The sequence below is a fragment of the Stegodyphus dumicola genome, chromosome 6 (genome assembly GCF_044657685.1).
Source record: "Stegodyphus dumicola isolate Sdum_Otavi_A_Nest chromosome 6, ASM4465768v1".
Lineage (NCBI taxonomy): Eukaryota > Metazoa > Arthropoda > Arachnida > Araneae > Eresidae > Stegodyphus > Stegodyphus dumicola.
In genome coordinates, this window is record NC_140773.1 from 135557396 (window position 1) to 135584651 (window position 27256).

Below are 27256 nucleotides of genomic sequence, written 5' to 3' on the forward strand. Positions count from 1 at the left end.
TTTTCTTTTTCAAGCAGAGTGCAACTTTGCATATGCTGTATTCCCACACTGTTCTTTCAGGCTTTTTCTTGGTGCTGCAGAGTGCATACCATTGTGATGTTTGTTGTCTTCAATGGATGATTCTTATTTTCTTGAAGATGAATTACTGCATCAACTACTGGCTTATGTTCCTTTATTGCCAACTACAAGGGAACTTCAGAAACGATCAGTCTTGAAAACCACTCACATGAAAGAAATAGAAAAGAAGAAGTTCAATAGAAAAGGTGGGTACTATAGGTAACCACTGCTCTTCAAAGAGTTAAACGGGTATCAAAATATCATTCTGAAGAAGAATAAGTACATTTTGGATTTTTTTCACAGGTCAGTTTTCAATAATGATGATTTACCAGTGTTATATAAGAAAAGGTAAATGTGTGTGCCATGGGTGCTGTCACCTGACCAATGTTCACATTTATAGAATGTTAAATATTTCTTATATTTAAATTTTTTTAAAATTTCTTACATTCATTACTGTTTATATTTGATGAAAGTATCTCAATGATTTGCCCTGGATACCTTCATCTGTAAAAATTTCTATTGTTTTGAGTAGTAAAAAAGGTCCCAAATTTTTTTGTTCTTCCGATATATTTATTCAAAAGGTTTATACAAATGGTTAACACACAAAGATACCAATTCAGTATCTGATAACCTTGGTAAATGTCAAAATTCTTTATTTAATTACTTTTTACCTAGAAGGTGTGGATGGCAATGATTTATAATGCAATTTAAAATGATACATTTAAAATTGTGAATTTTAAGATTCCCATAATGTAACCCTAGGATGTTATAAATCTTATTATTATGATCTAATTTTATGATTTGCAGTTTGTGAACTGTTTTGATACTGTTTTAAGATGAATGAGGTTTATGTCATGTGTTGCCTAGTTTAGTTATTGTTTACTTTAGTTATTATTCATTTTTACTTTACCTATTATTTCAGCGTTAGCAATGGCACTAAAAATGTGTGCAATGTGGACGTGCAATTGCAGCTGATGATATTCCAAAAATAATAATTATTTACTTTCTTATTTGGTTGCAGGCAGAAACATTGTGAAAAAAACAACAAAAGGTGAAAAGCTCACAATAAAAAATATTGTAGAAAAAAAACAAACCACGGATATCATCATCGAACATCATGATCGAAAATAACGCTATTCAAAACATCACTATTGAATATATTATAATAAGAAAATAAAGCAACTACAAATAATCATCACATAATGATAAAATCACACATGTGCATTTTCTAGGCCTTAACAGTTGTAAATGCATATCTGCATAATGATTTTGAAAGCAAGATGGAATGAGGAATATTTTTGTTTTTATATATTTTAATTAACTAGTAAATTTTTGCTGAAAAGTTAAGAAGGAAACTTAAGCATTCAGAATTTGAAAATGAACAAAAAACTAATGATACTTATCAGCAATTAACATAATCTTATAATTTGATAATTATTAAACAATTTTAATAGAGGTAATTACATGCAGTTACTCATCTTCCTCTTCCTATTCTTTTTTAGGTTACATTTTGCATACAAAATTACCAATAAAACTTTACAAAAGAGATTAATAGTTAATGACCTTTATTAGTTACTATACAAGTTTAAAATTCTGTTAACTGCTATACCTAACATTATTTTTCTACTTATTTTCAGTTTTCGAATTTCCTTCTCATTTTTTCAGCAAAAATTTATAATTCAACACCATGAAATATAAAAGTAAAAATATTTCACATTCCTTCTTCAGTTCACAAATCATTATGCAAATACGCATTTACATCTTTGAAATCCCGAAAAATGCATGCCTGTGATGTTATTGTCATGTGATGATTTGTTAGGTGTTTTAATTTTCACCACAATATTTTCCATAGCGATGTTTTTAAATTGCAAAAATTTTTAAATGCTTTACTTTCAATTAAGATGCTTTAAAATTGAGATGTTTTCTCCCACAATGTTTCCACTGTGTATGAGTTCCCCTCCCCCCACTTTCTGATTACCTGCCCACCCTGAAACAGAATTCATCATGCAGTGTACCATGTAACTTAAATAACCAACCCATGATGTCATCCAAACACATTTATGTAACAACCCAGTTATGTACAGGTGTGCAGCAGATGAGTGACAGTCATTATTGTTTGTTTTTGTTGCAATAAGTACATATTTTAATCTTTAATCTATCAATCTGCAGCAAAATTGAGGAGTTTGCTGACTGATAAAGAAAGCATTGCATTTAATCAAAAATAAATGTTTTTGCGTAACAGTAGGGAATGCTTTAAAAAAAAAAAAAAAAAAATTAATTAATTCTATAAACTTGTATTTTGCTAATGATCAAATTTTACGGATCAAAAGTTGAGTGCAAAAATTGTGGGTACCATTAATTTCTGCAATTGTATGATTTTCTTTAAGCAAAACCAGATCACCGTATACATGAAAAATCAACAGTATGTGTAATACCAAATTTCTGAAATTTGGAAATTGTTTTTCAATCTGATGTTTTTCAAAGCAAAGCCAGATAGGTGGAGAATAGCAGGGGAAAAGAAAGGTTAGTGTTCTGCTATGGATGATTCTTGTATTTTTAATTTTGCTAATAAGTTTCTGTTTACATAATTCTTCGTGCACTGCCATTTTTGAAAATGACTAGTATCTTTCATGTCAAAGGTTGGCAAAAAAAATTAGTTGCTAACGACTGCTGACTTTTTGGGGAGAGGAGCTGATAACCAGAAAGTACCCAAATTTTTTTTAGTTCAAAATGCAAAACTTAATCACTGACTTAAACATTCTGTTTTTTTTTTTTTTTTTTTTTTTTTTACAGATATACCTAAAATGCAGAGCTTAAACATTCTGCTTATTTTACAGATGCAGCGGACCACACAGAGATAAGTAAATCGTGTGTGTGGTGCCTATAATTAACTGCTTGTAGCCTTTACAATATGTCACACGGCATGTTTTTGGCATCACAGAGACATAACTTCATGACTAGTGTCAGGACATTTTAACGTTCTGCACCGTGCCTATCGGCAAAGCCTCTTGATTTCAGCAGGGGAGATGAACCAAACCCCAGTACTGGAGGTTTTGGTCACTACTGTGAGAGTGACTGTCAGGTTACCCTGTGTTGAGTGGCTGCAGGTAGAGAGTATCTGACTCCTTAAAATGATTGGGTAAGGTTGCAATGTCGCGTACTCCACTGCATTTTAAACTCAAACATATTTATTACAATTACAAGTAACTCTTTACAAATACATATATATAATTCATAGATAGCACAGATAAGTATTAAAATGAATTATAGTCCTCGTAGTGTGAGGAGTCTGCTAACAAAGTTCTCTCTAGTCAAGAGCTCAAGAGCATCGTAGGTCTCTCTAGTCAAGAGTTCAGGAAAGTTCTTCTGATGTTACTCCTATGGCGAAAATTTTCAGACTGAATTAGCTACGCCTCCTCATTTTTATGCCTATTGATATTAATCCTTCCTTAGCCATGCTTCCTTATACACACTTTACATCCTCCAATTCGTTATATCCAGAAAGATATCAGAGGGAAAATCAGATCATTGTTTTGTCAGCCCTGCTGAAATCGAGAGGCTTTGACGAAAGACACGATGCAGAACGTTAAAATCTTCTGACACTAGTCATGAAGTTATGTCTCTGCGATGTCAAAAATATGTCCTGTGACAAATCATAAAGGCTGGGAGCAGTGAATTGCGGGGACTGCACACACGATTTACTTATTTCTATGTGGTCCACCGCACATCCTTACTATTAATTTTTATGCAATAAACATTTGACATATGCATAAATAATACTGAAAATGTCACACAGAAATGGAAGAATATCATAAATAATAATAATACATTGAAATACATAGTATAAATTACATTGAAATATATCATAAACAAGACTACACTTTCTTTGACCAAGAATGGGAAAGTGAATCAAGAGTTAAATTAAGCTTTCCTCAGTATATTATGCTACATGTTATCAGCTGTATGACATAAATATTAAATTCATGCTTTTTTAACTCATAAGCACCATACACTTGGAACAAAACTACCACAGGCAGGAAGAATTTCATATAAACAAGACAGACTAACTATACCACTTAACTACAACAAGACTAACTATACTAACTAACTATACTAACTTAACTACAACAAGACTAACTAAACAAGACTAACTATACCACTTATGGTCATTTTCCACACAATATAAATCAGAAACCTATTTCAGAGTCTCTTTCATACCTCTCTTTGTCAGAGGAAATTTATTAGTGTGGGAGCAATTTTACCAGTGCTCATTTTTAAAATAAATATATGAATAAGCACCATAATACTTATATATATTCTGTACACAGTAAAATAAATAGTTATGCTGAAACATATTTATTTTTGAACAAAAGTGTTTCAAAAGAAAAGAATTCACATGAAGTCAGCAGTTAACAGTAAAATATGATAAATCTGATATAAATGTACCAATTAATAAAAAAGTTATGAATCACTTTCAATCTAAGTAGATTCCTCTGATTACCTGTAAAACTTCTGTTTCCTTTTTAACCATTGTTTAATTTTTAAAAATTTAATTTGTGAAAATACTTACCAACTCCATGCACTAATGTTTCATGAACAAAGGCTTAAGCAAGTTGTCTCTATTAAGAATCTTCCATTGCAATATTTTTTGCAAAAATGTATGAAGATTAAATGGGAAATAAAAAAAAATATTAAAAAAATGCAATTACTTTTGAGAATGTTTCAAATAAAATAATAAAAATTTCATTCTCTTCTGCACTTCTACAATCCCCCAGCCCTTTATATTGCATTAAAAAAAATCATCTTTACTAAGTTTCATAATTTCGGGTAGATAAGCCACAGCTTATAAGTGTTTAAAAGGTTGAAAATTTAGCTCTGTGGTGTAGCTGAAGGAATTTTATTGTTTTTCTATCTTTAAAACTTCTAGTTTATGCACAAGTGAAACGACTCATGTAGAATCCACTGCAACATTTTAGCCTGACGCAAGCACTCAGGTTGCAGTATGGCAATGCAACAATTCGAATTTGTGTGAAACTCTAACTTTCAGTGTAAAGACACCATTATCCTTGTACTTTCTGCTGAACTCCACAATTTTATCTGCATTTGCCTACGACCATCTTTTATTAGCAGGCCACAAGAACTTTTAATTCAGCAAGTTCTGCGCTAAGTTTGCCAATGTCTCACTGCTTCGTGGCTTGCATATTTCTTACTTGTTGTACTGTTTATTTTACCACTCATGCTCGTTTAATTTTTTTAAATTATTATTATTACTATTATGGCTTTTACTTGAAGAAAAAGCTATACAGCTCCCTTTAAGCTTTTGACAGGGGAAAAGCTGAAGAAATTGGAAACTACATTGCGGCTACAGGATTTCAAGTTGACCAAAGATGCATCTGGAGGTGGAAATCCAAGCAAGAATTAAATAAAATGCCTAAGAATAAAAGATCTTGTCATACTGGCATCATATCCTGGCCTGTTTTGGAACAGAATTAGAGAAATGAACAACAGAGCAGAGAAAAGGGATTATCAGTGTCTTCGTGTTTCAGATTTATGAAACGAAAGAAATTATGTCAGGACCAAAACAACACTTTGGTAAAAGCTTCTTAGGGAATGGTTTGAAAACAAAAAAAAAGGATAGCTTTTATAGAGTACACAACAAAATTTGAATTCAGAGAAAATAATTAATATGGATGAAGGGCCCGTTACTTTCGACTGTCCTCTGAGCAGAACTGTTCTTTCAACAAGTGAAAATAACTATTCCTGTGTTAACAACTGGGAATAAAAAGACTTCTTTTACCAGTCTTTTCAGATGTATCGCCAATGGAGCCTTTGAACAAACCCCTTTGATAATTTTCAAAAGAAACACAATTCCAAAAAGAAACCTCTCTAAGGAGGTTACTATTTGCATCAACAAAAAAGGCTGGGTGTGCGAAGAAGTAATGTTGCTTTGCCTCAAAGAAATTTATCGATAAATGAAAGGTGCTTTTTTGCAACTTCAGGGACTTGGCGCTCTAGATTCAGTGTGATCCCATTTAGTGGGTACAGCAAAATCTGAAGAAAAAAAAATTAGCAGCAATGTCTCAGTGATACTAGGTGGGCTTACAAAAATTTACAGCCAGTGGATCTCACCATCGCTAGAACTTTCAGCACAAACTATGAAAGCAGTAGGAAGAATAGATGTAAAGCGGGCTTCAATCCTCCACAAATTCTGGAACGATAAGAAAAGCTTCATATAAGGAGGCTGCCTGGTGAAAGTGATCTTGATGTTCATTTGTCAAGTTTATTTAATTCTGATACGGATGAATTGGATTTTGAAGGTTTTGTATAAATAAATGTAGTTCATTTTAATTATAGAATTCTGTTTGATTATTTAATGTATTCATTTATTTTTTATATTATGATAATTCACAGTGATAAGCAAAGTTTACCTAACCCATAAAGAAAATGTCTATTGGAAATCAGCAGAGTTCATTTGTGGCAATTTCAAAGTAAGATGCTTATTTTTTATTTATTTACATATTACTTTTTATAGTTGTCACAAATGTTATAAATAATGATTACATTAAAATGAAAAAAAAAACTACTTAATAAATATATAGTAAGTGCCATGTTTTGGTGTCGTATACAATTGTGCGAGTGAGTCAATGAACTTTTTTTTCTATCAATTATCATGCGTGCAATGTCATGGCGGCTTATCTACCCAAAATTACAGTGATTAAAAAGACTTTAAATTTCAATAAGCTTAAAAACGCTGATTCTCTGTACATAGCATGTCTTACACATTTTTTACAAAAAAATATATGCAAATGAATGATACATATATAATACAGTTTTATTTCAAAAATAATTTTATAAAAAATGCTGTGATTCTAGACTAAAGGGTTTTAGAATAACTTATAGACAAATAAAATGAAAAGAACAAGTTATACTTTTTTAGGTGGATTGTGTCGGTTGTATTCTTCTCCCCAAAGTTTTGCATCAATCTGAAGTTTTACATCTTCAAAATACACATTTCGATCAACGTCTTCCATGTAACGTTTTGCTACATAATTGGAAGCAGTGCGCCAGTTCTGACGATGGCAGAAAGTTGATAACTTTTTCCTGTTTGTTGAAAAATAAATAGTTTGGTAAGTTCCTATTAATTATAAAAATAGCATACTATTTAAAGGTAAGCAAAATTTAAAAAAAAAAAAAAAAAAAACTCAACTGAAAAGTTTATGTAAGTAGTTAGTGATAATGTAGTATGATGCAATTAGTATATTAAATGATACAATGAGGATATTTTTTCAACATCAGATAAAGACTTAGTTTGCAGAAAAAAAAAAAGCAACTGCAAATCATTAAAACTTTCACACATAAATGGGTGATATGAATAATATAGATTTGCTCCAAATAAAATTTAATTTGAATAAAAAAACTTCCAGAATTATTTATTTAGTTTTTTAATATATACATTTAATTACATATAGAATTTTAGAAAAATAGAGATTATCTCGTATAATCACATTAAATTCTACAAGAGTTATCGATAATAAAATATTAATCTTAAAAAAGTAATTATTGGTAAGAATTAATGATTACTTATTATATCATCATCAAATAAATAGTCAAGTATTATAAAGTAATTACTGGAGGATAATTGCATAATACAAACTATTCATAATTATAAAAATTTATATTTCTTAATTAATTAACATTTTCAATTCTTTATTTTAAAGAAGGAATTTTTTATAAAAAAACTAAAATACTTTACATTACACTAAAAAATTTGAAAAAAATAATTTTACTTGAAAATAGAATTTAATCATATACTTACAGTCTGTAACAAGATCTCATGGCACCATGACCAAAGGGCTAGAAGAGAAATGTACAGACCAAATGTTTTATATTTTTGAGCATCTGATTACTGCTGCATTATGATTTGATTATTCATGCAATAAAATATTATAAATAAATAGCAATAGCGATAAACAGTCAGGAAAAACAGTCGAATAATTCTTATAACTTATGTATCAACTACTTAATACGTATGAACATTAGGCAGTTAATCTTACAGAGTGAAACTGGTACATTTGTTTTTGCATAAATGTTTATATGCTGAATTACTATGAAAATTAGTAATTAAATTTTAATAAAAATTTAAGACCCTTGGACTGCTCACTGGGATGTCCTTCACAATTGGGGCAGAGGTGCACTGTTAGCAAGAAGAGACTATATCTGTACAACTAATGGTGAAATTCTGGTGTCTCCTTCCACTTACACCTATACCTTTTGGTTTATTTTAAATATGGCAATGTACTCGAGGGCTATCTACCTCTTATACCTGTAAGTTTAATACCTATAATGGTAATTATGTAGTATGCGATCAACCACTTTTAATTACCTAATTACCCATTTTTATACACATTTTTGAAGGATAAAATTTTATTACTGATCATTGTAATGAATTTACAGTATTTTAAATATAAAGTAATACAAATACAAAGGAATACTTTCTGCAAATCAATCTATCTGGGAAACAACACCTTTTAATCTTCATCAAAATCCACACAGTTCATTTTTAACATTTTCTGTTCTGTGAGAACGAAACTGATCCCATACTAGTAGGGCAGGTTTCTTCACTGAACTAAACGTAACTGTAATATTCTCCCACTCCACAAGGAAACAAGAAAAAAATTGCATAATTCTCAATAGAGGAAATTTTCAGAAATGAATGTAATCAAAAACTGAGCATTGACGCATAAGACACAGTAATGTATCAGACACACCCTGTTTTTCAGACCTGTTTTCAAAGAAAAAAAGTGTGTCTTGTATGTCGGCAAATATGGTAGTTATTTTTTAGACAATGGTACTAAAATGGTTTGTTGTTTTAATTATTTCTCTTCCTACCATTTTATAGTATGTTCGAATTTAAGAATAGTGTTTTAGCACTGCCATGTAAGAAATAAATAACTAATTAAAGGGCGCATACTGTATGATTATCCATATAATTTTTTTCAAAAAGGAAAAAGTTAATAATTTATATTTTAATTAATATAAAATTTTAGATTAAAGAACTCTACAATATTATGAAATAAATTATAGATTTAAGACTTCTCATGCATATGTTTAGCTTTTTAAAAATTACGATCAGTTAATCCCCAATCAAAGTTGCTTCTTAAAACAAAAAGCAAGATAATAAATAGAGTACTTTAGAAAGGTTATCTACCCACAAATGCCAAGTTTTATAATTTACAGATTGCAATTACCACACTACAGTAAATCAACTATTTTATAATTTCCTTCATACGCTAGCAGTCTGGTCAAAACATATATAATGATCAATGTGGTTAATCGGTTATTATAAATAATAATAAAATAAACCAGTTAAAATGAATAATTTACGAGAATTTATCACATAAACCAACTATTATTAATAATTTTCAACAATGAATGGTAAATATAATAATTTTCAACATGTTTAGTTTGAAGATTTGCCATTATGTATGTTTATGATAGCTGTTGCAAAAGCATGAGCTTGTTTTTTCTGTTGGCAACAAGTAGACAAAATCAGTTGACTGTTTATTTTCAGGATGCTTACAAATACTTTGCGCTTGACATTTTAATTATTCTATGTACTGCATAGTATCATTTTGGCATTATTTTAAAATTCACTTGTTATGAAATTCATAATTACTTTGAAATTTTCACTAAGTTTACTGTTACTAAGTTAAGTTACTAAGTTAAGTGTTCACTAAGTTAAGCACACAATGGATGATGATACAAAAGCCATAAAGTTCCATTTTTATGGTCATTTCGACATGTTTAAATTGAGGAAAACTTGCCAGTTATTATGCTGAATTAAAAAAGTACAATTCAGCATTTTTGGAGGTAGGAGGGTTAAAGTTAAGGAAAGCAAAGAGAAGACTTTAAAAAAATTATCAAATTTTTATCAATGATTATCATGATATGATATTGATGGTGCTAAAACACTCAGTGTGCCAGTTGAAAAGACCGAAGTATTATACTTTTACAGAGAATGTTTAAGGAATTCATGAGATTCATATTATAACTGGCCACAGCGGGCAAAACAGAATGATGAAAAAGTTTAAGAAAAAGTATAAGAACAACTACAATAGAAATTGCAAAGATATTTTTAAACCTTTGTGAACATTGCGAAAAGAAATAAAGCATTCTGAGAAAAGGTCTTGTCAAATCAATTCAAAGCAGTGAACTTAATTTGCAGTATCAAGTTGATCTCATTAATATGCTATCACATGTGGACAGGAGAGTTTTAACTTAATAAAGGTTTATCATGATCACTAAATGAAAAGTATTCAGTTAGAAGTGTTAAAAAACAAGGAGGGGTAGTCGTTCATTTACTAGATGTGTTCACAAAATTTGGATCACTGCACATCTTCCATAATGGCAATAATCAAGAATTTGCTAACAAAATTAAGAAGTTTGTGGAATGTGGAATGAACTCAACTGTTCATGGAAATATGTAGAAAATCACAAGGCTAACTGAAAATGTAAACCAACACACTGAAAAGATATTACATACATGGCTTGAAACAAAACATGATGAGAAGAAATAAAGTCATTCAGTTTACGAAAAATATAGTGTATCATTCTGGTATAGCTCACAATCCATAGGCAGCTAGATTTAGCTAAACTAAGATAAAACTAAAGTAAGTTTAAGAACCTACCTGGGGGTCAGATATTACAAGTGAAGAATATTTTGCTGTATTAAGAAATCTTTCTTATAATAATGCCAAAATTCAGATGTAATCTCAACTGAAGATCACGATATAGGTGCAAAGAATGATGACAATATGAATGTGAAACTAGGGGATTCAAGCGAAGATTTGGAAGTAATAACTATCGCATGCCCAATCAAAAACAAAAATGCTAGGCAAATAGAAGGAGAACATAATTCTGAAATAGAAAAGACTAATGATTGAAAACAGAAATGCTAGGCAAATAGAAGGAGAACATAATTCTGAAATAGAAAAGACTCAAGATTGAAAACAGAAGCAAAACATTTCACTGATGTTGAAAGATAAAATTATGAAGAAATCAAGAAGACTCTTTTTTTGTACTTGATGAAGTATCAAAAAATATTCAAGATGCTCAATGCACTGTTAAGCAGTCACTTAAGTAAACAGAAACAAAAAAATGTTACAGTTATCGTAGCTACATTTTCGGCTTACAATTATATCAGGAAAATAATACTAGAGGAAGAGAGAGGTAAGACTGACATAAAATATTATAGCTGTTATTATTTCGAATACAAATCAAAATTCATATAAACCACGCACAAAAACACTGCATTTTAACAAACCCTACACAAGGAATGATTTTACTGTCTTCAAAGAAGGTTTTATTTATGCCAATGAAGTTCCAGATACTGAAGTCAAACAGAATGTGGTCATAAAAATTTTAATTTATGTTATCAAGGATTTCAAGAGTGCAACTGCACAAGCAACTAAAATCAAATTGCTTAAAATGTAAAAAGTTAAAATCTCTTCATAACTCTAAATGCCATACAAACTCTTCCAAAATAAATGATTTGTTAAAAATGTAATAATATCGGATTTGTAATGTAACTTGTCTTCACTTTTTGTTATCCTAAGGTATTGTGTGTAATGTAATTTATTTTACAACAAATGTATCTTGTAAATAACAGTAATCATTATTATAAAGCATTTTTACATTGACCAAATTTCACTTCTAATAAAGATGTTAATTATGTAATTTTATTTAATTCCTAACACATGACATAAACATTGCATTAGAGATTGGGATTTTGAACTATCATGCTTAATTAATTGCACTGACCAAAATTCACTGGTAATTATTAATATTTACCATTTAATATTGTAAATGGGGTTTTAAAAAAATGTATTTTCCCGATTGGCAACAACAGAGTTTTTTTTTAAATGGTAATGTTTGATGGCAATGTTTCTGAATAAAGCAAGTATCTAACAATTAATGTTTGACGGAAATGCTTTTGAATAATGGAAGTAATTGCTAACATTTTCAGAAGTGGGATTAACTAGAATTATTACCTAGGATTTAACAACATTTTGCCTTAATGTACGTTAAGCCTAAACCGAATGCGGAAGCTCGCCAAAACTGAAGGTAGAAAGGTACGTGCATTTATAAACTGTTTATGTTATATTTAAGTATTAAACGGAAAGAACTTAAGTATAATCTTTGTATTATCATTTGAAAATTGAAGTCTAAGATGGCTTATTTGGTAATGGGCAAGAAATGTGACTTAAAAGAACTTGCCTTGGAATTTGATGTAGATGTCCCTTCTGATATTAAAATTATAGGCTTAAGGAATATGATTTTGAATAGTAAAAACTATAACGAAGAACTTACTAAACAAATGCTAGATAGAATTATAAGTGATCATTTAGACAGGGAAAAGTTAGAAATTTTATAAAAAGATAAGCAAAGAGCATTTGAAATGGAAATTTTAGAAAGAGATAAGCAAAGAACATTTCAACCTGAAAAATTGAAAATAGAAGCGGAAATCAGAAGTAGTAATGTAAATGATTCCATTCCTTCTAATGTTAGTAGAAGTAATATTTGTGATATGAGTAAATTAATGCATAAGTATGATTTGAATGAAGGTAATACATGTTTTTATTTAGTCTTATTTGAGAGACAGGCATGATGTATTGGGTTAGAATAACAAAATTGGGTTTCTCAGCTGTTGGGTCTATTGCCTTATGAAATAACTCAATTAATTACCCGTGAATCAGAAGAAAAAGCTAACGACTATAAGCACGTTAAACAACTGCTATTGAGAAAATTTAAGTTAAGCCCTGAACAGTTTCAGCAAAAGTTCGTTGATAATATTAAAACGTTACGTAATATGTGGAGAGACTTCATGTTTGAATTAAAAAATTATTTTGTTGAGTGGCTTGCTGGATTAAATGTAACAGATTTTCACTCTTTAAAACAACTTATTATTATGGATTAATTAAAGAAAAAGGTCTGCGCTGCTATACGAGATCATTTCATTGATGACTGGTCTAAATTCATAATTCCTGAATAGTTGGCTGAAAAACTAGATGAATGTGAAAATATTCGGGCAGGGATAAAAGTACTTTAAGTAGAAAAAAAAACTTTTAGACATAATCCTAAGCCTAAATTTGGTTCAAAATTTTCTGAGGGATCTTATAATCAGTATGTTAGACCAGAAAAGTTAACGATTCTATGCAGGCAGATGGTAATTTCAGAGTGGTTTTTAAAAACAGTTTCAATAATAAATACAATTTGAAAGATAAATTTTATAAAATAGACGACAGGAGAAGGGAATATAATTCTGGTATCCGCAATGAAAAGGGTAAGCCGAAATGCTTCAATTATAATGATTATGGACATATAGCGCCGGATTGTCGTCAAACTAAAAAAGAAATTATTTGCAGGAAATGTAATGAAATGAGTCATACTTTTAAACAGTGTACGTCTAAGAGTTCAGACTTGAAAAATGTTAAAAATAATTTATCCGTGAATCAGAATTAAGGTGTTTCACCAACTGTATATTTAAAGCATGCTCACATCAATAATGGAGAAGAAATTACTGCAATCATAGATATGGGTTCTAATTCGTGTTTATTGAAACAGTCTGTGGCTAAGAAACTAAATCTTATAATAAAACCTGATGTGGAGGAATTGTTTGGCTTTGGAAACCAGAGTAAACCAGCCACTAGAGCATTGGGAAAATTAATTGTTAATTTAGAGATTGATAATGTGAAAGGAAAGGACATTACAGTTCTAATTGTAGGAGATGAAATGCAACCATGCAATTTATTATGTTTTAATAAGTGGATCGGAAGATGAGTTGAGCTCATTATTGGAAGCAATACAGGGAGAAACAGTGATACCAGTCACTAACTACAGCAGTCAAAAATTAATTTTGAAAGAGAATCAATGTATCGATAGAGCGGAAGTAGCAGAATTAGTTGAAGCTGAAGAGTTAAGCACTTTGCCAAACAAAAAAGTAAAAATATTTAGAGATGGCAAAATAATAGTTAAAAATTGTAAAAATGAAAGTGAATCATAACACAATTCTAATTTAAATGATGAAGATTCCTGTCCAGAATCAGCTGACAACAATGAAAAGGCAGCAACTCTGGACTATGATGGAAAGTTTGAAAATCCAAATACTGTAAAAGTTACTAATTCCAAAGGTAAAAATCACTGAAAAGGAAAAGGGCTTCAAAGAAAATCGTTAAACAGAATACAAGTAAAGAAAATAAATATCCTAAAGAAGAAACTAGAAGTGATGATATCAATGATATTAAAGAATTCAAGAAAAAAATTATAATGAAAAACTTAAGAAATATAGCAAGAATTGTAAAATTACAACACTTGAGAAAAAGATTAATACAGGGAAAGAAAAAAGTTTACAAAAAGAAACTGTAATAGATAATTTTGCTGGTAAAGAAACAAAATTAAAAGAAAAGAAGTTTGTTGGGAAACAAAATAAAAGACAACCGGGTGCAAAACGAAATAAACCTTGGGAAGATGTAAATCCATCTGTAAAGCAATCTAAGATAAATGAGGAAATAGACAGATCTCCTAAGCAATTACTGATAAAAGAGAGTATCTAAGAAGGAAGAAGTTAAAGAAAAGAATTGAAGATATGTAGATGAAAATGAAAGCAAATTATGACAAAAAGAAAAGTAATTCTTTAACATTCGAACAAGGAGAAATAGTAATTATGAGAAGAGTACCTAAATCAACTAGAGAATCAACCAAAACACAGCAAAAGTATCAAGAGCATTTGGTAGTTACAGAAGTTTTACGAAGTGATACCTATAGAGTGACTCAATTAGAAGAGGTGAAAGACCGCATATTACTAAAACTAGGACACGGAAAAAGAATAGAAAATGATGGTGAATCTATATGACAATTAAAGACTATCAAACTATAATATTACAGATTTAATTTTTTTTTTTAAGTATAAGTTCTTAATGTTCCAAGGTCAGAACAAAATCAGGATATCCGAATCTAAACTTTTTTTTTTTTTTTAATGTATTTGTCGGATTGGCAACAACAGAGTTTTTTTTTAGAATGGTAATGTTTGAACAGTAATATTTGACGGCAATGTTTCTGAATAAAGCAAGTATGTAACTAATGTTGGAACAGTAATGTTTTTGAATAAAGGAAGTAATTGCTAACAATATTATTATTATGTATTATTTACCACATTCACCAAAAGATGTGGTTGTTATTAATAATAATTAATACTAATCGATCAAATAGGTCAAAATAAAAAATTAATATATTCATTTCTTACATTAATCTTTTGTAATTTTTAAATTTATACTAACCTCAATAAGGAATTAATGCATTTTTTACATATGTCAGCCAACTTTAAAATATAAAAAATTGGGAATTTCCCATATGATTTTGCACTATGCAGCAATGCTATTTCAAAAGAACTCCAAATTGACTTAATTTCATTTTATAATGCATAACTCACATTACTGAACTATTTATAATACGTTCTGATGTAAAATATGCACTACTTCGGCAATTCCAGATATTAAATAATCAGTTTAAATCTAGTAAGATGGTATGTATAAATTATAAAATTAAAAATATGAAATCGCAGTTTATGAAATAATGAAGTATTTATGATCTAAAGGGTATAAAAATTTATATAAAAAAAAAAAAAAAGAAAGAAAGATAGAAAGAAAGAAAAAAAAAGAAAAAAAAAAACTTATTATTTATTTGTTTACCTTATTAAACATATCTTTCAATGCAAGTTGTTTAAGTTGCTTTGTTTTTTGTGCTAATACTTTCTCTTTAATTCTGTAGACAGACATAATCTCTTGCTCAGTTACAATGTTGAAGTCCTGTAACTGCTGTTTAAAGAATTCTGACTAACTTGTCAATTGAAATTTTCTCGTTTTCAGTAACTTCTCTGTCACTTTCTTCACTATCGGTATCGGTATTTTCTGGATCCAGAACCATACTACAGATTTTGCCATTCATTAATTGATTGATAATTGAAAAGCACTGTCATCACAATGAAAAACTTCTTTTATATGATCTTCATTTATCATCACTTCTCCACATTTCTTTACAAAATGCGTTAATTGGAAAATTTCACCTTTGTTTTGCGATATCCAAAAACCTTTAAAATTAGTGGCTATCGTCATCAAATTTAGCTATCCTTCATTATACATATTTGGCTATGCATCATAAGTTTGGCGACTAACGATAAGTTGTTCCGTTAAATTTTATCTTGTTTCTATCACGCACTGAGACAATTAAGTCTGAATTGTATTAGTTATTTATTACACTTATGTCTATTTCTTGCACATGCTTAATGCTTATCATAGTTCTGAATAAATAAATTCCCACATATACTTAAGCCCTATTGAGGGCCGACGCTAGATATCTTACCTCCTCTGTGGGTCCTCAGTGTGGCCATACGAGCCTGGTGCTGGCTCCGGGTTTATGTGAATAACAAATCAGTTATTCTTAATTCAAATAGCCCTAAATGTAATCTTTGAGGTCTATGAGTATCATCAACAAAATCTACTTTTAGCACATAGAAAATTTTGGTAAATTTTTCCTCGTCAGCATTTTTTAGCGCATTTAACTTAAATCTGTAATCATTGCCAAGCATAATGTCAACATATAAGGTTACCATAGTCCTTTATTATTAAATTATTACCATAAAAAATTGTTTAGGCATTGCTACATGAGTCATTACTCAAATTGTCATGTTTTGATAAACATGTGGTGATGAAAGGAAAATATAATAAATAATGATTTGCCAGGTTGGCATCAGATCAACGATGTATCTATGTGGAATGTTTCGGCTTGAAATGTTTGCCAAGCAGATATGCAACAACAGAACCAAATTACTGATCGTACAAATTTATGCTATAATGATTCTGTATTTTATTTAGTGTCGAAGTGAAATTAAGAGTCGAGACTCTTCAGATGTTTTATTATGCGCGGAGGGGGGAATCAAATGTGCATGTGTAAAGTCTATGAGAAAAACGTTGTTGGTGGTTTTATCATTCTGGATAATGGATGTCCAGATTTCGGACACTGTACTGTATTAACATTTATTTAATGTTCTAAATTCTTCCCACTCCCTAACACTTTTACACTGAGAAAATACTGACTAGGGAAGGAAAGGCTTTTACTTGCCAAAGTAATTTTAAATACAATGAAAATAAAATTAATGTGCACACTATTGTGTTGATATACTTAGTTATGTACTATATATTGTTGTAAAACAAAAACATAAATATTAACTAATTAAATATTGATTGAATCTTCATAAAAAAGTTCAGTAAATTAAATGTCTGTTACTATTCTCTAAAAAGTGAATAAAAAAATTATGCTGAAACTATCACTAGGATGGAATTTGCACTATTGTTATTTCCTTGTGTAGAGTACAAAGTTCGAAATCCGGACGCATATTATCCGGCATAACCTCAACGTTGACAAGGAAAAATTCAACAAAAATTTCTCTTCATATGCTAAGAATAGATTTTGTTCATGAAACTCATAAGCAAAAATATTACATTTAGTGCTATTTTAATTAAGAATAACTGATATATTATTCGCCATAAACCCAGAAGTGGCGGCAAAATATGTCGGCACCAGATGGGGGAATTTAGGGAAGATGAAAGTTCTGGAATTTGGGGAAGCACCGAGCGGCAAAATTAAGGGATGAAAAGTTTTTTTTTTATGATTTAGGGAAAGCACTGGGATTCAAAGTTTAGGCATGGTGAAAATTTAGAACTTAGGAAGGCACTTTGTAGCAGAATTTAGGACCCGTAAAGACTGCACCAGGCGGTATCTAGCACCGGCCCTAGATAAAGTCTTAAGTATATGTGGAAGTTCACTTATTCAGGACTCAGATTAGTATTAAGCAGGTGCAAGAAATAAATGTAAGTATAGTAAATAATAAACTAATACAATTCAGGCTTAATTCAGTACGCAATAGGAGCAAGACAAAATTTAGCTAATGGGAGCAAGACAAAGCTAGAATAAAATTATCTTTACTGATACATTTCAGTTAATCTAGCAGAGTGCGCTACTCCCTAATCTTTTAATTTGATACAGCTTATTATTTTTTGCAGACTGTTATTATTACGGCAATTTTACAAAAACTAAGCTTGAACTTTCGATTATGTGGAAAAGAGTTTCCAATTCTGGAGCTGCCAAAGGATATACAAAGGGAAACTATGTTTCGATGTCCATTAAACAAAAAGTGAAATTGCTGAAAAAAATGGATAAAGGCATATCCGTCTCAAAATTATGCGAGGAGTATGGCATTGGAAAGTCAACTGTATATGACATAAGAAAGAGGAACTCTTTGAATTTTTTGTGGAAGCAACTTAAACAACTCACATTGAAAGAAATGTTTAATAATGTAAACAAATAAATATTAAGTTTTTTTTTTGTGTGTGTGTGTAAATTTTGATACCCTTTATATCATAATTGTTCTTCATTTCATAAATTACGATTTCATATTTTTAATTGCATAATTTCTGCATGCCATCTTACCAGATTTAAATTGATGATCCCAAATCCAGAAAAATCCCAAATCCGAAATCGCCAAAGTCCCGACGAGTCCGGAATTCGGACTTTGTACTTTATTCCCCCTTTTTTAACTAACTTTATTATCCAAAATTCGAGAGGAGAAAATTATACAAATAATTAATTTCCAAAGAATACATTTATAGTAAGATCATAACAAATGAAATGTACTCGTGGATAAATTACAGGTAACTACCAATCACAATAATATTTCTTTAAAAAGAAACCTACATTCCAATAAGAATACATAGTAACATTTGAGTATCTAATAAGATATCTTCATTTTTACTTTCCTATACCTTGAATCTCTCCAGTTCTTACACTCTGCTACTCCTTAGCTTTAAATCCTCCATAAATAATTAGAAAAAGTGAATGTGCAGTTGACTCGCAGAAATCATACACTGAATCTCAGCTCAAATTTGCTTCACTGTGATTAGTTGGCTCTTGTATTAAGTTAACATAAAATTCAACAGTTAGAAGGAAATGATTTGGCATGCCGTCTGCAGACAGTTTGGAGAGGTTTTTCTTTATTAGCACGAAGAAAACAATCACTACATGGACGAACCCATTTAAAAATTTGGGGGGGGGGCGTATTTTGCAGAATTCACTCAGATATTCACTTTGTACAAAGTGATCAAATAGTTGAGTCATCATAAGATGACATAATGCTTTCATTCGCATATCAGAAACTATTTGATCACTTTTGATTGGATAATATTAGTTTTGTTTACATTCCCTACAAAAATAGTTACATCAATTGGATATTTCATGGAGTATCATCATTTTGGGTTTTGTAAAGATAAATTTGGACATGTGTGCATTTCAAAAATAATATACTTGACAATTATAACTACTTGCATAACCATGACAAGACATCATTAGTTAAGAAGAATAGAGGCAAAAGCTAAAGATCAGTGACAGGCACTGATTGCTAAAGTACACTGTGTTCAAAAAGTTTCAAAATATCAAAGCAAATAACAGGAGAACTTGCTTATTTACAGAATTTTCTTTCAACCTTTGTTCATATAAGAACAATCCACGCACAAGTTAATACTTATGCCTAAACAGCAACTACCATCAAGTGTCTGTACTATTCTATCTATTCTCCATCTAATAATATGTGTATCCAAAGTTTACATATTATTAGAGTGAATGTTCCTTTATAAAAAAAGGTTTCACTATATATAAAAGAGGTTTCACTTCAAGATTCCACTGCAAATAAATACCAGATTCTTTCAGATTATTTGAACCCTTAAAAAAGTATTTATGAAGCAACAACCTATGTCGCTAAAGCAGGCAACTCAGGATGGTAGCAAGTATTTATGTAGCAACCCAGATATATGCATGCATGGCAGATGTTCACCTTCACATTGAATAGTCATTAGTGCTTGTTTTTGTTCATTCCGTACTTCCCCTCCCAACCAATGGGACTACGAAGTTTGTTGGCTGATGAAAAAGAAAGTTTTGCATTTCTTCAGAAATATACTGTTTTTACATAACAGTAGAGAATGTAAAAATTCATTGTACTTCTTAAGCAACTGAACTTTATGGATTAAAATTTGTGCTTAATACCAAATTTGTGCAACTCTTTGATGTCTTTTTTAAATGAAAATAGATTGCTGTGTACACAAGAAGAAAAACAAATGTCAATCTGAGCAATTCTCTTGTTTTTTTTTTTAGCAAAAACAGTTTGCTATGTACAGTATTATGCAAAAATGATTACATAAAGATTTCTTCAAAAAGATAAGCATTTCATTATAGATTTTTCTTGCTTTTTTTATTGATCCACTGCTTTATAAAATTCTTGTCTCACGATTCTCAAAATAATTGTTGCCTTTCATGTATTAGCTTTGCAAAAAATTAGTCACCTACAAGTTGCCAACTTTTTAAAGTGAAGTGTGAATAATCAGAAAGTCATAATAACAGTTACGAAGTATAGATATGTAATCAGTTGGTTCCTAACAAAAGAAAAATACAGTCTTTCCAACAGACATCATTAATAAGAGTGATGTATATATATATAGATGAATGAAGAAGTTTAAGAAAGAAAACTAGAACAGAAGACAAACTATGCAGTGGAAGGTCATTAACTGTGACCAGAGACATTAATGGATCACTGAATCAATTCAAGCATATAATTCAAAATTTTTCTGCACAAATGGGAGGTTTTCGTAATTAGCATGATGGTAACAGACTTAGGTTACATACGTGTACTTTAACAATTGATGACATATGAAGAAATGCAGTTTGATGTACTGAAAGCTTTTAAAATTAATAAAGATTTATTTTTCATATATTGTGATACAGAATAAAATGTTGGCATAGAAATGAAGAATGCAAAAGAATTGTTTTAGTTCTCTTTTGCAAGACCTAAAATTCTGATGAGTATAAAAGGCATCATTCTCTTTGCTTTTTCTTTTAAGATACAACCATACCGTGACTAGCAAGTGGTAATTTATGACACTCCAAAAGCTTTAAAAAGATATCATGAAGAAACCAAATCATGATATCATGAAGAACCTGAATGTCAACCACATTCACCATGCCTTCACATTCTTTTAAAACACCAGCCCTCGCATCTCTTTCAGAAGCAACAAATGTAATCAGCAAACTGCTATGTACAGGATCGTTTTTCCTCCATCATACAATGTACAACTTGTTCTCTTGAACTTCTACTTCTCAATCAATGAAGGGCAATCTACAGCGACAATTACTTGCTGGCATAAACAATGTGGTATTAAAGAAATGGATGAAAACAATGTGCACCTGAATTTTTCAAAAGAAGATTCGACAGACAGATACAATGATGCATAGCTTACAATGGATACTTTGTTGGGTAATACTTTCATACACAGATAGGGTCACTCCAACAACATGTAAAGTTTGGAAGATAAGTGTCAGTTAATAAAAAAATTTAGGCCAACTTTTGTATTACTTTCAGTACAATACCCATACATAAGATGGCACAATTTAATTCCCAGAATAGTGTACAGTATCATAGTAACAGAACTATAATAGAATCCCATGACTATTTATGTATGAATATGTCTAAGCAGCTAATATATGCATATATTTCAAGCTGGCAGAACAAGGTGTCAGAAAAGAAAAATATCTATAATCACATTTTGGACCAAAATGGGTAATAAAAACTTAGAGCACTATATTAACATTATATTTTGTGTAAAAAAAATAATAACAAAAAGAATAGCCTCAGAGGCAGACAACAACTAACACAGTACTAACACAGTTTATACTAACACAGTAGGGTACAATATAGTCTAATAAAAAATTACGTGTGAGCACAATAGCTGAACAATAATATAATAGGCTAATTTTAATTGAATAGGGTATAAGGATAAATTCTGCAAAATCTGTACCCCACATACAATCATAATGCCCTCCTTGTGACAAATTTTTCTTGCCAAAAAATCATTATCCTGTTTATTCTACTTAGTTCCCTGTAATTTCTGGTTTTCTAAAATTAAAAATAGCATAGACGTTTATGAAGGTTTCGTAGTAATATATAGCAGAACACTAGACATGAACTCGACTGCATTCAAAAAATGAGTTCTGTATCTACTTCCAGAAAGATACATCATCAAAATCTATTTATACATGTGAAAGCAACAGTAATCTGTGTGTAGTATGTATTTCCCCTATACACATATTTTTAAAGGTGCATTCCTAGAATTAAATTTTCATATCTACATATATGTTCAATCCATTAATAATAAAAACATACAGACTGTGACAAAAATTCATTACATCAATAAATTTGTTTTAAAAAATACACCTTAATGAGGCAAACGCGTCAATAAATATACAGAAACATAGTTCACAAAATCCTTTACATTTTAAGAAAGCAATAGTAAAATTAACATTGTTTTATGCTTTATTTATAAATTAAAGTGATATACTCTAAATGGTCAATATCTTTCATTAGAACATTTGGAAAATATAAGCTCTTAAATATCACTAGACCTTTTAAATTTATCAAGACTTCTCTTCAGCAAACATTACTCAGTATAATTTAAGATCCTACTCCTTTCAAAATGAGCTTGTTAGAGAAGGAGAATCAACCAAATACTATTACAAGTGAACCCTGTTTTCTAAATGTTACAGAAAAATATATGTTATCTGCAACAATACATAACCTTTTGTGAATTAATATAGCTAAAACAATATGCATTTTTTCTGTTAATGAATATACAGGGGCAAAGAGAGAAGTAAAATTCTGCTAATTCAGATCTATAAATATAGATACAATGCTTTCTACCAGAGGAGTCAAGAAGAATAAATATGTACACATGTGTGTGTAATGATATTATAGAGCAGTTTATAACAAAAATAAATTGAATGCTGTTTTTAAAGTAAAATTATGAGCCATTAAAAATAAATTCGCTAGCTTCAAATTTCTTAAAATTGATTGTAGATGAGTTGTTGATGATACAGATACAAAATATTGATAGAACTTTTGATTCTTGCCAGCATATGCCTCCAAAGAAGGGGGAAAATATCTTCCACCTCAGAGTAAAATAATTTTTGTCAGGGATTTGAAGTGTATAAAATGTTTCTTCAAGTTGGATAATGACTAAATTTTAATATCAAATTGCACAGCAAATGCTATGCCATCCAGGAAGTTCTGTGGTTTTTCAAATTGAAGTGTGTTTCACTAATTATTTTGTTACTGCTGCAACTCTTCAGGTCACTTCAAAATTCTCTAAATGGCTTTGAATTCATTTCTTTGGAAACTGCCGAGCAGCATCAATAAATCTAATGATTTTTTTTAAAGAATTTTCCAGCTGTTTGAGAGATGGGAAAATGTCATAGAGCAAAATTTTATTTATGGGATTTGAGGGTTTTTTTTTTTTTTTTTTACTATTTTGCTTGTATTTATTCTCAAAAACAGAACTGTCCAGATGACTCAATATTTAAGAAAAAAACTAAGATTACAATACTGAACATTGTTACAAAAATTACTATTCAAAATATTTAATATTATTACACCAAGCAGGAAAATAGAACTTGAAATGCTACAATTATATATTTAAAAAATTATGCTATAATATCAATACCACTACAGTGTCTTGGTTCAACAAAATTTCATCTTTGCATCTGTATTATTTAACATGCAGATTATAACATGCAAATAGAAAAATGTAATTACCTCTTTTGCAATTTTCACAAGAACTTCATCTTTAACCCATGCCTGACGCACTGCATTGAACCTGTAACGACAAACTACCTCTGTTTCTAGTTGCTCAAGATGAAATTCTTCCCATGGATCGCTCATGTGCAAAGCCTTTTTAGCAGCATCCTTCCAATGTTGGCGAGTTTGGACAGCTAAAAATATTAAATAATTTTGAAGATTTTTCCCAGTACTTCTAAAAGAAATCAATTCATTAGTGATATCCTGCTAAAAAAATAACTTTATATCTTAAAATTTGGTAATTATTTTCTTTAAAAAAATTTCTTTTCTTTTCTTTTTCCATTCCCTGTAATCATATTTCAGTTATCTTATCTCAGTCCCATGCAAATATGAAAGGTTGCATCAAGCTTTAAATAAATGCTAGACAAATAAGTAACATAATCACAGGTATTCAAGATATTTGAATTTGAAGTTAATGAAAAATGAAAATTTCTAATTAAAAAAATTATTGCAAAAATCAATTAAATGAACAACAGAAATTTATTGGAAATATGCTACATGGTTTTATCTGAAAATCTGTGCATTGCAGGGATTTTTTCCCTACATGGATATTAAAATCACCAAATCTTAAATCCTTCGCTGCACCATTAATAATCATAAACTGTTTTAACTGGGACATGCATTTTACGGCATTGGTGTAGTTTTTTATGGCACACATTTCGCCTGTCTCACTGCTTTCCAAGCTATTTTTTATTAAAGCTCATGCTCTCAACTACAGGACAAAACTAATTGTACACTACTTCATCAATTTCACATGCTTCAGTTTTTCCAAATTTTACAGTCTTTGAATGTTTATTTGAACGGGACTCTATAATATTTTTATTTCTTTTAGCACATGATTTACTTAGTTTTCACTTATTCGAAATTTCTGCCCTAAATCTCTCAAACTGTGCCTTTCAAGTTCTGCTATATAAATCACATAAACTTTTCATTTTAATGTTAATCTTTTCCTCTTTGAAACTGCTAAATAACATATGTTAAAACAGCACATAAGTATAAAACTACATTTCTTTTCCTCCAGAGTCCTCACTAGAACTAAGAATGACAAAAGTTTTCACTCTATTAACATTACGAAATCTCTGTGCCTTATTATGTGATCCAATGATCTCACCACATTATCTTTCCCACTGGTTACTGTTGTGTACCACTGGCTCGGTCTGACCCCCATACCTGTAATTGATACATATATGTAACTGTAACCATATTCAGCCATAATATGTAACTTTAACCTTATATGCCTTATAAGAATATTGAATATATAGGGCCTATATATTTCAAGAAATGGAAGGTACTACAGATTTTTCGGCAGCAGGATAAAACTATATATGACAGGAGAGCATCAGTTCTCAGTTTTCCACTTCAGCATAGCATTGAGAGATCTCAGTGCGAGCTTCGTTTTTTTAGTAATTAGAAGTGGTAACTACTGATTATGCTCTGTTTTTCTGAGAAGAGCTGTACAAGTACTTTTGTGGAAAGTTCCAGAACTGTAAAGTGTTTCTTTTGGAAAAACAAATTCTATCAAGCAGTTCTATGTACACTGCATAAAAAAAGGGGGGGACTACTGGGCCGATTGACGAAATTCAAATTGAGTTCTTTATGTCTTGAAATCGTGACTTAAATATATATTAGATTTATATATAGCTCTATTCTAACATAGTTATTTTGACACAAAATTGGACCTTTTTCTGAAATAACATAGCAATGTTTTTCCATATTTCGATTCTACGACTCAAATTATACCCAAATATGAAAAGTTGTAAAATTTGGTGTGAAATTTATGGAGAAATTCACAAATTTATGTTGCTGCTTTTTTTTCAGTTTGTGCTAAGAATATTTTACTTGGCGAACTTCTTAATCTATGGTAACCTATTTTCCTTTCCCATTAGAGGAAAAAAATCACAACATTCTTTCTTTCAAATAAAGTTCTTTATATTATATTTTTATGTTATTACTTTAAATATTTTTTTTTTTTCTTTTCAAATTCCATTTTAATTGTTAAAGTTGCATGGTTTCTTTCAAATAACTGTTTTAAAATTTTCTATTTACCCATTTAAAGTGCGTAGTTTAAATATCAGGTGCATCTTTTTTTTTTTTTTTTCAAATAGTTTTCTTCATAATTTTTTTGTCACAGTTGTTCCGTTCAGAAAAGATATATAAATGAGAAAGATGTATAACCGACATTTTAACTTAGGATGACTTGCATATACTGCTTTAAATAGCTTTAACATTGTGCTCATTACTTTACACAATTTTATCATCCTACATTTAGTTTCTTAAAATGTTATTCATATTATAGTCAAATATTTTATTTTTATTATCAAATATCATAAGATTAAAAAGTTTAAAATTTTAAAAAAATACTAAATTTTATGCAAAAAATTACTTTTTTCTTCTTAATGGCTTGATCTTTTTCTTCAGGCATTCTGCAAGTATATTAAAAAGCATCCAACTTTTCAAAAAACATCTTGGTATTTCTGACATTCATTTTAAATAAATTTATCACCTTGCATTCCATAAAGCCAGCAACGGTCGAGTGGTAACATAAAGTCGCTGAACACTGATAGTTCACTCTGGGGTTCGAAAACGGGCTGGTTGCATGGGCGTTTTTGTGGTTTTTCTCATTGTAACGTGTATGCCAGCTGGTTTCCCTTAGAAAGTTCTTCACAAAGGCCTTTTAGGGCAGATAGCTCTGCTTTGCCGTAATGTAATAATCCAATTCAATCCATTTCATCAGTACTTGGTCTGAGCCTTTATCAATCTTTAGAGGCTAAGCATATTAAGGCATGAGATGAAAGGAAAGACTGGTTTCATCAAGAGGAAAAACGTCTTTAGGTGACATCCACATACATCACTGGATAAATTCCTGAATATTCATATAATTAGACTAAGAAATCATGGGATTCTCCGTTTATGATGATATGATGTTCTATAACATAATTTAAATTTATACAAACATATAGTCGAAAATCAGTCACTCGTCACTTTAATCTGCAATGATATCGTTTTTGTCTTTTTCATTAGCACAAGCTCAGTTAATGATATTTGCTGGTGTACACATCCAAGTGTTTTCTCTTTGAATACCCAAATTCCTTGAAGTATACTGAAAGTATATTCAAAAGCATCCAACTTTTCGAAACACCTTGGTATTTCTGACAGCTGAATTCCCCTTCAAATTTTTGCTTATTTTTCTCCCTAATTTTCTTCTTTTATTCTAAATTTATTTTCAGCGCTCAACACAAGAAAATTAAGATTTTTTGATTGTTACACTTCCATAAATTATGTATTATTGTCTTTTTTTTTAAATATCAATTACATCAACTGCATTTCAGTTGAAGTCCAAAAGATAAATATTTTAATTAAAAGATTTTTTGTTAAATGACAAAGAAATAAAATAGTCCAGCAATGTATATTCTG

The 27256-nt window shown here is 30.1% G+C and overlaps 1 protein-coding gene across 4 annotated transcripts in view; it reads right to left on the reverse strand.

Annotated features, from left to right (window-relative positions):
* The window catches only part of LOC118201003 (eukaryotic elongation factor 2 kinase-like), an 80812-nt gene that overhangs the window by 21984 nt on the left and 31572 nt on the right, over positions 1-27256 (reverse strand). For all 4 annotated transcript variants that reach the window (XM_085818905.1, XM_085818902.1, XM_085818904.1 and 1 more), the window contains exons 4-6: positions 23801-23976; positions 7874-7911; positions 6987-7158 (exon numbers count right to left, since the gene is read on the reverse strand). In XM_085818905.1, the coding sequence (XP_085675031.1) occupies positions 6987-7158; positions 7874-7911; positions 23801-23976 (386 nt within the window). The remainder of the gene's footprint in view (positions 1-6986; positions 7159-7873; positions 7912-23800; positions 23977-27256) is intronic.